The sequence below is a fragment of the Cololabis saira genome, chromosome 12 (assembly GCF_033807715.1).
Source record: "Cololabis saira isolate AMF1-May2022 chromosome 12, fColSai1.1, whole genome shotgun sequence".
Lineage (NCBI taxonomy): Eukaryota > Metazoa > Chordata > Actinopteri > Beloniformes > Belonidae > Cololabis > Cololabis saira.
In genome coordinates, this window is record NC_084598.1 from 45,540,457 (window position 1) to 45,551,754 (window position 11,298).

The following is an 11,298-nucleotide window of genomic DNA, read 5'->3' on the forward strand; positions in this document are numbered from 1 at the left end:
AACCGTGGAGGGAGAACCCAACGGTTGGGTTTTATACCGAGAACCCAACGGTTGGGTTTTATACCGAGAAACCAACGGTCGGGTTTTATACCGAGAACCCAACGGTCGGGTTTTATACCGAGAACCCAACGGGAGGGTTTTATACCGAGAACCCAACGGGAGGGTTTTATACCGAGAACCCAACGGGAGGGTTTTATACCGAGAACCGTTGCATCCCTCGTGAAGACGCCCCCCTTCCCGACCAGAACCGAGTTTTCAGACGACACCAGTGCGTTTCTCCGTTTATTTATTTGTTCGTCAGTTAAAAAAGGAGTTCAGTGTGATGAGTCCCGGGTTCCAGACGGGACCGGGTCCAGGCCGGACCGGGTCCACAGCAGCACCCCGGAGGACCGGTCCACCTCCTGGCCTCCCGGTCGGACAGATGAAGGGGCTGATGGGAAATCCCCAGCGTTCAATGAAACTCCACCAAAGTGAACGAGTGAAGAGGATTATTCAAGTTAAGAAAAGTCTGGATGAGCTACATACAACAACAGGAAACTAGTTAAATTCAACGCACACATGATCAGCGTCCGCTAGTCCTCCAGTCCATGATCAGTCCAGGATGACGACGGTCCGCATCGCGGCCCAGGAAGCTCCCAGAAGCTCCGGGGCCCCGAGCACGCGCCCAGGGGAATCCTAGAAGCTCCAGGGCCCCGAGCACGCGCCCAGGGGGACTCCAGGAAGCTCCAGGGCCCCGAGCACTCGCCCAGGGGGACTCCTAGAAGCTCCAGGAAGCTCCAGGGCCCCGAGCACGCGCCCAGGAAGCTCCAGGGCCCCGAGCACGCGCCCAGGGGAATCCTAGAAGCTCCAGGGCCCCGAGCACGCGCCCAGGGGGACTCCTAGAAGCTCCAGGAAGCTCCAGGGCCCCGAGCACGCGCCCAGGGGGTTCCTAGGAAGCTCCAGGGCCCCGAGCACGCGCCCAGGGGGACTCCAGGAAGCTCCAGGGCCCCGAGCACGCGCCCAGGGGGGTTCCTAGGGAAGTTCCCGGGTCCTCTCAGCGCCGCGGCGCCGGTCGCCTAGGAGACGCCGTCCCTGCTGCCCAGCGCGGAGCCGGCCGTCACCAGGTTCCGCAGCAGCTTGCGGCGGCCGGCCTGGTAGTCCTCCTCGTCCACGTTGACCAACAGTTTGATGGCCTCGTGGCCGACGGCCTGCTTGAGGGAATCCGTGATGAACACGCCCTTCAGGGCCTCCAGCAGCGAGCCGTTGATGTAGTCCCGCCAGAAGGCGTCCAGGTAGGTGAGCTCGGAGAACTTGATGTCGCAGATGATGGAGCCGAGGTCCCGCGACTTCAGGATGGTGTTGGCCTGGTTGAAGCGCTCGAACTGCCGCTCCACCGCCTCCTGCTTGTTGGAGAACACGTTCCCCTGCAGCGCCGACTCGTGCTGGCAGTACTCGGCCCGGACGCGCAGCCGGATGTCTGGAGGAGACGGGGGACGGGGGTTAGCACAGTTATACCTTCATGACTGGAACAATCAGTGCGTTTACAAGGGAGGTTTAATTCCTTTTTAATTCAGAATTAAAATTAAATCCGAAACGTGCGTAAATCCAGCGTACACGAGCATCGTCTCTACCTGCCCCTAGTTCACCTGGACGGAGCTGGAACCTAAACCAGCGTGCTGCCCTTAACCAAGGAGCTTGGGCCCGCCTGGGGGCCCCGGACCCAGAGAGACTGCAGTCCGGTCCCCGAGACACCAGCGAGCAGGCAGAGGTGACGGAGGCGTCCTGATTCCTCTCCCATTATATTTATATTCTATTCTATATAGTGATCCGTCTTTACCACAGGTCTGTTTCTCCCTGCAGTCGGCTGAAGAGTGGCTCCTCTTCCGTTTACGGTGCGATGCAGGGGCCGGCTTGGTTCTGGGGGGCCCGACATGTGGTCCAACATGAGGTCCTGAAGGGGGGCAGCAGATGACCGGCTGGGGACCTGGGGAGGGAAACATGTTAGAAACAGTTTGTACCCCCCGGTTATTACATGGTTTTAAGTCTAGAGGACGTGGAGACTCGTCCAGAACCAGATCCAGTCTGGAGGACCGGGGACCAGAACCAGATCCAGTCTGGAGGACCGGGGACCAGAACCAGCCCCGGGTCAGGGTGGTGGACTGGAACCTGAACCCACCTGGTCTCCGGTGGGGCGTGGAGTCGGTGCAGGGCTCTGCTCCTCTGGGGGACAGGTAGCGCACCGACGTCTCCTCCAGGTACTTGTCCACCGGATCAGGACACACTGGGGACGGATGGGGATCAGTAACATCAGTAACATCAGTAACAGAATCAGTAACCCGGGACGTAACGCCCAGACTCATGTAACAACGCAATCAAACAATCAATCAACATGAACCGGGATCAGGTGGATGCTTCAGGTACAGCCCCTGTAACACCAGTAACCCCAGTAACGTCTGTAACATTCGTAACCCCAGTAACGTCTGTAACGTCTGTAACCCCAGTAACGTCTGTAACCCCAGTAACGTCTGTAACGTCTGTAACGTCTGTAACCCCAGTAACGTCTGTAACGTCTGTAACCCCAGTAACGTCTGTAACCCCTGCAACGTCTGTTACACGTGTAACCCCTGCAACGTCTGCAACGTCTGTAACCCCTACCAACGTCTGCAACGCGTGTAACCCCTGCAACGTCTGTAACGGGTGTAACCCCTGTAACGTCTGCAACCCCTGCAACGTCTGTAACACGTGTAACCCCTGCAACGTCTGTAATGTCTGTAACACCAGTAACCCCAGTATCACGTGTAATTCCTGTAACACCTGAACATCTGCTCGGCCTGTAACGTCTGTAACCCCAGTAACACCTGCAGCCCTTGTAATATCTGTAATGTCTGTAACACCTGAACATCTGCTCGGCCTGTAACGCCTGTAACCCCAGAAACACCTGTAACGCCTGTAACACCTGCAGCCCTTGTAATATCTGTAATGTCTGTAACGCCAGTAACCCCAGTATCACCTTTAATTCCTGTCACACCTGCAGCCCTTGTAATATCTGTAATGTCTGTAACACCTGAACATCTGCTCGGTCTGTAACACCTGTAACTCACCGGCCTGCCGTTTCCTGAGCGTGACGTAAGGCAGGAGGTCGTGGCGCGTGATGATCCTCAGCAGCTGCAGGACGTGTCTGAAGTTGGTCTCGTCGCAGCGGCCCTGGCGCTCCAGGGCCAGCAGGAAGTCCCGCCCGCTCCGGATGCCGCCGCGCTCGTACTCGTCGATGACGTCCACGAACAGGAAGGACAGAACCCGGACGTCCCGGTGGGTCAGCTGGGCCCCCACGATGTCGAACATGCGGTGCAGCGAGTACAGGCCGTGGGAGTCGTCCACCGCCTCCTCGGGCCACGGGTCCGAGCCCTGGGGGCGGGACCCGGGGGAGGGGGCGGAGCCGGGGGGGTTCCGGACCTCCCTGGAGGAGCCCGGCCTGGAGGTCAGAGCTCGGACCGGCCCGGCGCCGCTCAGACCCGAGTCCACGTGGTTGTGGTGTAGGTGAGGCGGCTGGGAGGAGTGGTGGAGGTGGGGGGGGGGTGCGAGCGCTGGGGGGGTGGGGGTGCTGGGAGGTCATGTCCACGGAGACCCGGTCGCAATCCCAGCAGCCTCAGCGGCCGTCCTCCACGCCTGCAAGGAGGGGAGGAGTCAGAGGATCAGTCGCTGCTGCAACAACCAATCACAGGGCGGCGCGTCCACCAGTAGCGGAACCAAAGATACTCTATACTAGGGCTGGGCGATATATCGAGATTTTAATATATATCGATATATTTTCAAACGCGATATGGTACGAGACAATATCGTTTATATCGATTTAAAAAAATATATATATATATATATATTTTTTTTTATGATTTTGATATAGCTTATTCTGTGACAAATTGACTTGAATGTTTTATTTGAGATTTGCACAAATGTTTTGTTATTTGCACAACTGTCAACCTCAGTGGAAAAGTCTGCCTGTTACTGTCTACATTGTATTAATTACAGTGTATTTTAATTTAATTGTTATGCAGGAAAGGGATATTTGTTTTATTTTATTCAAGAAGCATTTTTATTCTATATATGCAGGCAGTTTATTTTTATTTCATTTGTTTTATACATGTTGATATTGTGCAGACCTCTGTTAATAAAGGAACCTGTGTGACATTTGGCACGAGGTTTTGTATTAAAACTGACTGTTTTTTTAAGGGTTTGCCTCAGAAAAAAATGAAGCTAACAGAGATGCTAACAGAGATGCTCACAGAGATGCTAACAAAGATGCTACCAGAGATGCTAACAGAGATGCTAACACAGATGCTATGCTATAATGCTTTGGGGGAAACCCCAATTATGGCACAGAAAAAATATCGATATATATCAAGTATCGCCATTTAGCTAGAAAATATTGGATATGACTTTTGGTCCATATCGCCCAGCCCTACTCTATACAGAAGATAGCGCATTACCGTTACTGCCAATGCTATGAAATGGTACACACTCTCCTAAGTGGGCGTGGTCGCCCCTCTGACCTCACTTCCTGTCTCCTAAGTGGGCGCGGTCACCCCTCTGACCTCACTTCCTGTCTCCTAAGTGGGCGTGGTCGCCCCTCTCCCCACATCGTTCTGGAACATACAACACTAGATACAGTACAACTTTAATATTTGCGCCTTATTTTGCTGCTCGTCTTTTTTTATCTGCTACTTTAATGTCTGATATCAACCTGATATCAATCATCGGATCAGTCTAATATTCTTTTTTCCCTTCCAAAAAGACTTCAATAATAACAATAACAGTATTATTAAGTAAAGAAGCAAGTTTTATTTTAGTTTTAAATTTCAGTTTATCCGATGGGAAAACCACTTTGGCAGTTCTGCAGTGACTGACGACTCTGAGCAAAGCTATGTATTATTATTATTATATTATATTATATTATTAGCTATGAGAGCCAAATCTGGCGAGAGTGTGTTGCTCAGACAGAGACAGGTCTCAAACAAAGTTCATTTTCTCCTAATCTGTCGGTCTGAAAATGTCCATTTTGGTGTCAGAATGTTCAGAAGGTTTGTGGCTTTTGAAAAATGGGTCCCATATTTACTTAGGTTACTATGGGGCGAAGGAATTGGTAATAATCTGTGCTCACGTTCACTTTTCCCATAGGACTCAATAGACTCAGGACCTACTTCCTGTCTCCTAAAGGGGCGGGGCTAGGGGAGGGGGCGGGACAGTGGGGAAACCCACGTGACACAAATACAGGAAACACAACCGGAGTGGGATGTCTCGTTTATAGAACGTCTCTGGCGGAACATATCAGAGCCGGGTCGGGAGGCGGGGCTTATGACCGGGCCCTTTGTAGCCGTCTCATTAACAGCCTACACATGCCCAACAACGGGGCTTACAAGCATTGCCAGATGCTCTACTGCCCCCTCTGGCCAACCGGGGAACAGATGGGGTGGGGAGGATCCGGCCGGAATAACATGATCCTTCCACGCGCTACGTCCGGCCGGAGAAGCCCCACCCTGTCTGGTGAAAAGAAGCGGCCTGCTCACTCCTCAGGTTAAGGAGGAGACCTGAGCTCAGTGCAGGAACTCCCGGGGTTGGTAGAGGATGGAAATGCCCAGGACTGTTAGGTAGGAGCACTGGGTGATGAAAATGGGGAAAAAATTGGGGATAAAAATATTTAAAAAAAAATAAAAATCGGCTTCTACAAACTAAATTAACTAAAACTAAACTAAAAGCTACCTGACAGCAGCTAAATAATACAATAAAATCTCAGAAGTTTGGGAGCATTTTAGCCTGGATACGGCAAACAAAAAGACGACTTGCAAGGTTTGCAGAGCAGACCTTTCTTATCGCGGGAGCACGTTGGTAATGCACGAACATTTGAAGAGAAAGCACGTCGGAGTTTTGAACAAAACGGACTCGCCTTGGTAAGATACTAAGCCTATTTTGGCTTTAAAAGAGAGCTTTAATGTTATGCCTGACAAAAGTATTTTAAATTAAATGCATGCAGTCCAAAGAAGTTGAATAAAATATCTATGTTTCATTGAAGTTCCATCTGTCTTGTGTTTATCATCATTTGCCACATAATTAAAGCAACCTCATACTAGGGATGGGCGGTATGGACTAAAAAAATGTATCACAATAATTTCTGGCATTTATCCCGATAACGATAAAAATGACGATAAAAAAAATACCAATTCAACTCCACCTTTGTAACTATAAATCTATCACCACATTCAGTCTTTGGAGCCAAATCACTGCTCTAAAAGATACTAAACACTAAACTACACCAATTAAATTGAATTGATAAAAACCAATTAAATGAGTTACACCTGTACTGCAAAACTGGAATGACTTTACACAAAATCGTCATCAACAGGAATTTATCAGTTTTTACCGTAAGATGACAAATTCTTACCGTGGGGAATTTTTTTGACGGTTTATCGTGAACGGTAAAATATCGCCCATTCCTACCTCATACTAAATTTAAGAAAAAAATACTAATTATCCGATTAGTCGACTAATCGTTTCAATAGTCGGTGACTCGTCGACTATTAAAATAGTCGTTAGTTGCAGCCCTAATTCAATTATATAACATATAATTGAATGTCCGCCCCTACGACTCAGGTGTGTGAAGCTGTTGTCTCTCGCTGCAGGAACACTTTTAAAACATTTTCAAAGAAGAGAAAAGGTGAAATATTTAAGATATCATTTCTACAAAGTGTAATTTGAATTTTGAAACCTGTTTTGTTGACCTTCTTTTAATAAATTATATTTTTTGCACTTTATACATCTATCTCAGCAAGTTATTCATAGCACACGAGCCACACTATTTGACACACAATCCAAAGCGTTTGCTTGTAGTTATCAGCACCACAGAGAGCGGAAACCCACTTCAGATAATGATATAACGTGACATAAAGGCCAACAAACCACAAGAACAACAAAAACAGCCTAATAAAACGAATACATTCCAGACACTAATTCAAGGCATTTGTAGGAGTTCAGCAGCACGGAGCCTCCACATCACTCTGAAATCACTCTGAAATCACCGTCTGACATCCAATTCAACTACGGATAAGCCGGGTATAGAAACAGGATGATTCTTCTGATTGGTTGGTCAGGGACCAATCAGAAGGCTGATTAAGGGTCAGTTGGCATAGCGACCTCCACGTCTCCTCCACACTTTGACCCTACGATCCAACAGATCCCGTTCCTGCCAGAGATGCACCGATCAGGATTTTGAGGGCCGATCACCGATCACCAATCTAAAAAACCAGTATCGGCCGATCCCGATCAGGGGCCGATCAATCGGTGCATCTCTAGTTCCTGCACATGTTCAGGTTCCAACAGCAACAACCAGACAGGTTGTTATTGGTGGAGAGGGTTTGGAGTCCCGCCCACATCTAAGCTAAGTCGTATCTCAGGTCCGTCCTAGTTACTGGAGAATCAACACTGTGTCCGTTGCATAAGGAGCTTATGGGACAGTAGTGATTGTTCCAGGTATTAGTCAGACCGTATGGGACGGTAGTGATTGTTCCAGGTATTAGTCAGACCCTCAGGTGGTAAAAACTACCAGGTTGCAGGTACGTAACGAAAGGGAGCAGAATCTGGACTAGGGCTGAACGATTAATTGCATTTGCGATAATATCGCGATGTGATAAAACGAGATTTTCTAACCGCAAAGGCTGCGATTTGACCAGTCACGTGATCTGGTCACGTTGCCGGCAGGGGAAAAAAGTCAACAGTGCTGCGTGTAACCTACTGTATCTACCGTGGCCTCAGCATTAGGGCTCGGCCAAGCGGGGATTTATAAATATATGGGCTTTATAAATTTATTAAATATACGAGCGCAGAGTCGGTGTGGCGAGCTTTGTTGGTTTGTTTGTTTGCTGGTGTTTTTTTTCTGGTGTTTTTTTTCCTTTCTGTGATTTTTGAGTTATTTGTGAAGAAGTTCTGAGTTTCCTGTGAGGAAGGTTTTTTGTTCCCTGTGGGAGTTTTTCTGTGTTTTTCTATTAAACTACGCCTCGTTTTGCCTAAAGTTTAACCTGGTTTGGTGTCGTGTGATTGGGTTCAGAGAGAACGACCCATAACACTCGTGTGTACAGACGTGTGTAGACGTGTTAAAGAGGTAAAGACACAGATTAGTTTTCTTTATTGTTGTAATTTGTGCTTTAAATAAATCTGACATTGTTTATTATAAAACAGACTGATTTGTTGCTTGTGTAGTTGAAAAATACATGAGAACAGGACCTTGTAAAAATAATCACATATTAAATCGCAATCGCAATATTGAGGAAAAAAATCGCAATTAGATTATTTTCAAAAATCGTTCAGCCCTAATTTTATTGTCTCGTAGATTCACATCAGACTGGACGGCTCATCCGGGCGGCTGTACAGACACTGCAGAATTTGGTTGTTTCCTCCTTCTCTGAGTTGGCAGGCTGAGGGGAGACCACTTTATATATTATATAGTATTTTCTGGATATAAGTCGCATCCGCTCTATTAAAAAAAAAAAAAAAATATTTAGCCGCAGATATATACGTTGTTAGACTAGATATTTCCTACATGTACAGAAGGATTCTGAACTGTAAATGATGTACATGTTTGTACCTAAATAGATCTTTCCTAACAGTGTCTTTTAACACGGCAGCAACTTTGCTGATTAAAACGGGACAGAACCAAGAGAAAATAACCAGTATTTATTTATCTATTTATCTGTTTGAAATCTGCTTCTACTTCTATCTGCTAAAGAAGAAGTAGCATATTCTTCTTTGCATTTATGTTGTCTTAGTTTTGATTCTAATTCCGGTTAGAGCGCCCCGAGCACTGGAAGAAAAATCCACAGAATAACCTTTGTATAAGCCTCATGGTTGAAAACCTATGGAAAAAGTAGCGGCTTATAGTCCAGAAAATATGGTATGTTAAAGAAGAAAAAACCTGTTTTTCATAATAGGTCTCCTTTAACTAACTCAACTATTATGATAAAATACCTCAAATACCTCAAGTATTTTTGAAAATATTTGTAAATTTTTTGTAAATATTATCAATTTTTTTGGTGTTTACTATTTTTTTTTCTCTCTTGTACATACTCTTTTTATATTGCTCTTTTTATTATTTAACTATTTATTGGTTATTTCTATTTTACATTTTTTGTATAAAGTGTGTGTGTGTGTTTTGGCTGCTGCACGACTGAATTTCTCCTCTGGGAGATCAATAAAGTCTTCTATTCTATTCTATAACAGGCCAGGTTTATATAACTAAGGACTGTGATGATAAACCAGAATAATTTAATGGGATACTCAGGGTTAAAACGTTTTCCACAATGCCTGTGTAATGTATACTGTAGTTTTTAGACTCAATGACAGACTCTGTCATCTCATCCCCATTTCTGTTCCCACTCATGAACATATGAACCTAACCCTAACACTCATGAACACACCACAAGGGGAAAACAACTTTTAAAGGAAAAGAAAAGGAAACTAAAATGTACAAGTTTCAGTGTAACCTGTAAAGGTCCAAAAATTTGGAATGAGCTTGGTAGTGCTATAAAAGAGTCTGGATCTCTCTCAATTTTTAAAAAAAGTTTAAAACAAAAATTATTATTAAATTATGTTTCTTGTTAATTTTTGTATGTACCAATACCTGATGTATTATTTTTATAAGAATATATTTGTATCTAGGAGATCTCTTTTTTCTTCTTATTTAGGTTATAAGGATATAAGGTTATATATTGTATGTATATGTATTATATGTGTAATTTATAGCTGTTCTGCTGTGTGACTGGGCCCCTATTCATAAGCTACAGTAGCTTCTGGGGATTCCCATTTTACAAACCTCAATTATTATCTGTATTTGTGTTTTTTAATTATTTGTAAATAAACTCAATTCAATTCAACGTGGGGGTTAAAATACCCTGAAGTGGGTGGAAACGTCCTGAACTGTGTTAAGACGTGCTAAAGTGGGCTAAAACGTCCTGAAGTGAGCTGATACCTGCTGAAGTGGGTTAAACAGGGTTAAAACGTGTTAAAGTGTGTTAAAGTGGGTTAAACTCGCCCGTAAACACTGCTGACGTCACGCACGGCTGTCAATCATCTCCTCACGTTCAGATTAGATTAGATTCTTTAACGGTTTCCTGCTCCGGTAATTAACCCCCCAGAGACCAAACACCGACACATATGGTTTATGTAAATGTGACAGGACCTTACCTTCTCCGCTCCGGGGGGTTTAGTCTCGTTAAAACCAGAGAAACGTGTCTGTAAAAGCTCCAGTTAGCCGCTCATGCTGCAGCGACGCGCTGCCTTCTGGGAGAAAAACACCTTTGTTTCCGCTCAAATGTGCCGTTTAAAGGACCGACAGCGGCTAGAATCACGGCTCAGAACCTTCCCGCCCTAAAGCGAAGCTGCCTATGAGGCAGAAACCAGAAACACCGCCATTATTTTATCATGTAGTCGAACATCGAGCAGGAAAATAAGCAAACACTGGTCGACCTGAAGCTAAAATGAAAGAAATTCCGGGTCACGGGACCGTCACTTCCGGTGTCCGGAAATACACGAAATAACACAAAACAAATAACACGAAATACATTTTAATCATTTCAACATATATTATATTATATTATATTATATTATATTATATTATATTATATTATATTATATTATATTATATTATATTATATTATATTATATTATATTATATTATATTATATTATATTATATATTATATTATATTATATTACACGGTGTTATATTATATTACATTACAATATTATATATATATATATATATATATATATATATATATATATATATATATATATATATATATATTATATTATATTATATTATATTATATTTCATGATATCATATTATATTATATTATATTATATTATATCATATCATATTATATCAAATCATATTCTATTCTATTCTATTCTATTCTATTCTATTACATGATATCATATTATATCATACTATTTTATTATATCATATTATATTATATTTCATTATATTATATTCTATTATATTCTATTATGTTATATATCATATTACATTTTATTATATTATATTATATTATATTATATTATATTATATTATATTATATTATATTATATTACATTATATTATATTATGTTATATTATATTATATTATATTATATTACATTATACAGTGTTATGTTATATATCATTATATTATATTATATTTATGATATTATATTATATTATATTTATTGTGGGATATTATATTACATTATATTATATGTATTATGGGATATTATATTATATTATATTATATCATATTA

General features: G+C 43.7%; 1 protein-coding gene across 1 annotated transcript; it reads right to left on the reverse strand.

Annotated features, from left to right (window-relative positions):
* Positions 1–941: 941 nt before the first annotated feature.
* Positions 942–10,486, reverse strand: dedd (death effector domain containing). Its single transcript, XM_061735103.1, has 5 exons — positions 10,204–10,486; positions 3,081–3,645; positions 2,156–2,260; positions 1,817–1,963; positions 942–1,456 (listed from the first exon to the last, which is right to left on the reverse strand). The coding sequence occupies exons 2-5, from the start codon at positions 3,319–3,321 to the stop codon at positions 1,056–1,058; spliced, it is 894 nt and encodes a 297-aa protein (XP_061591087.1). The 5' UTR covers positions 3,322–3,645; positions 10,204–10,486; the 3' UTR covers positions 942–1,055.
* Between the last annotated feature and the right edge of the window lie 812 nt (positions 10,487–11,298).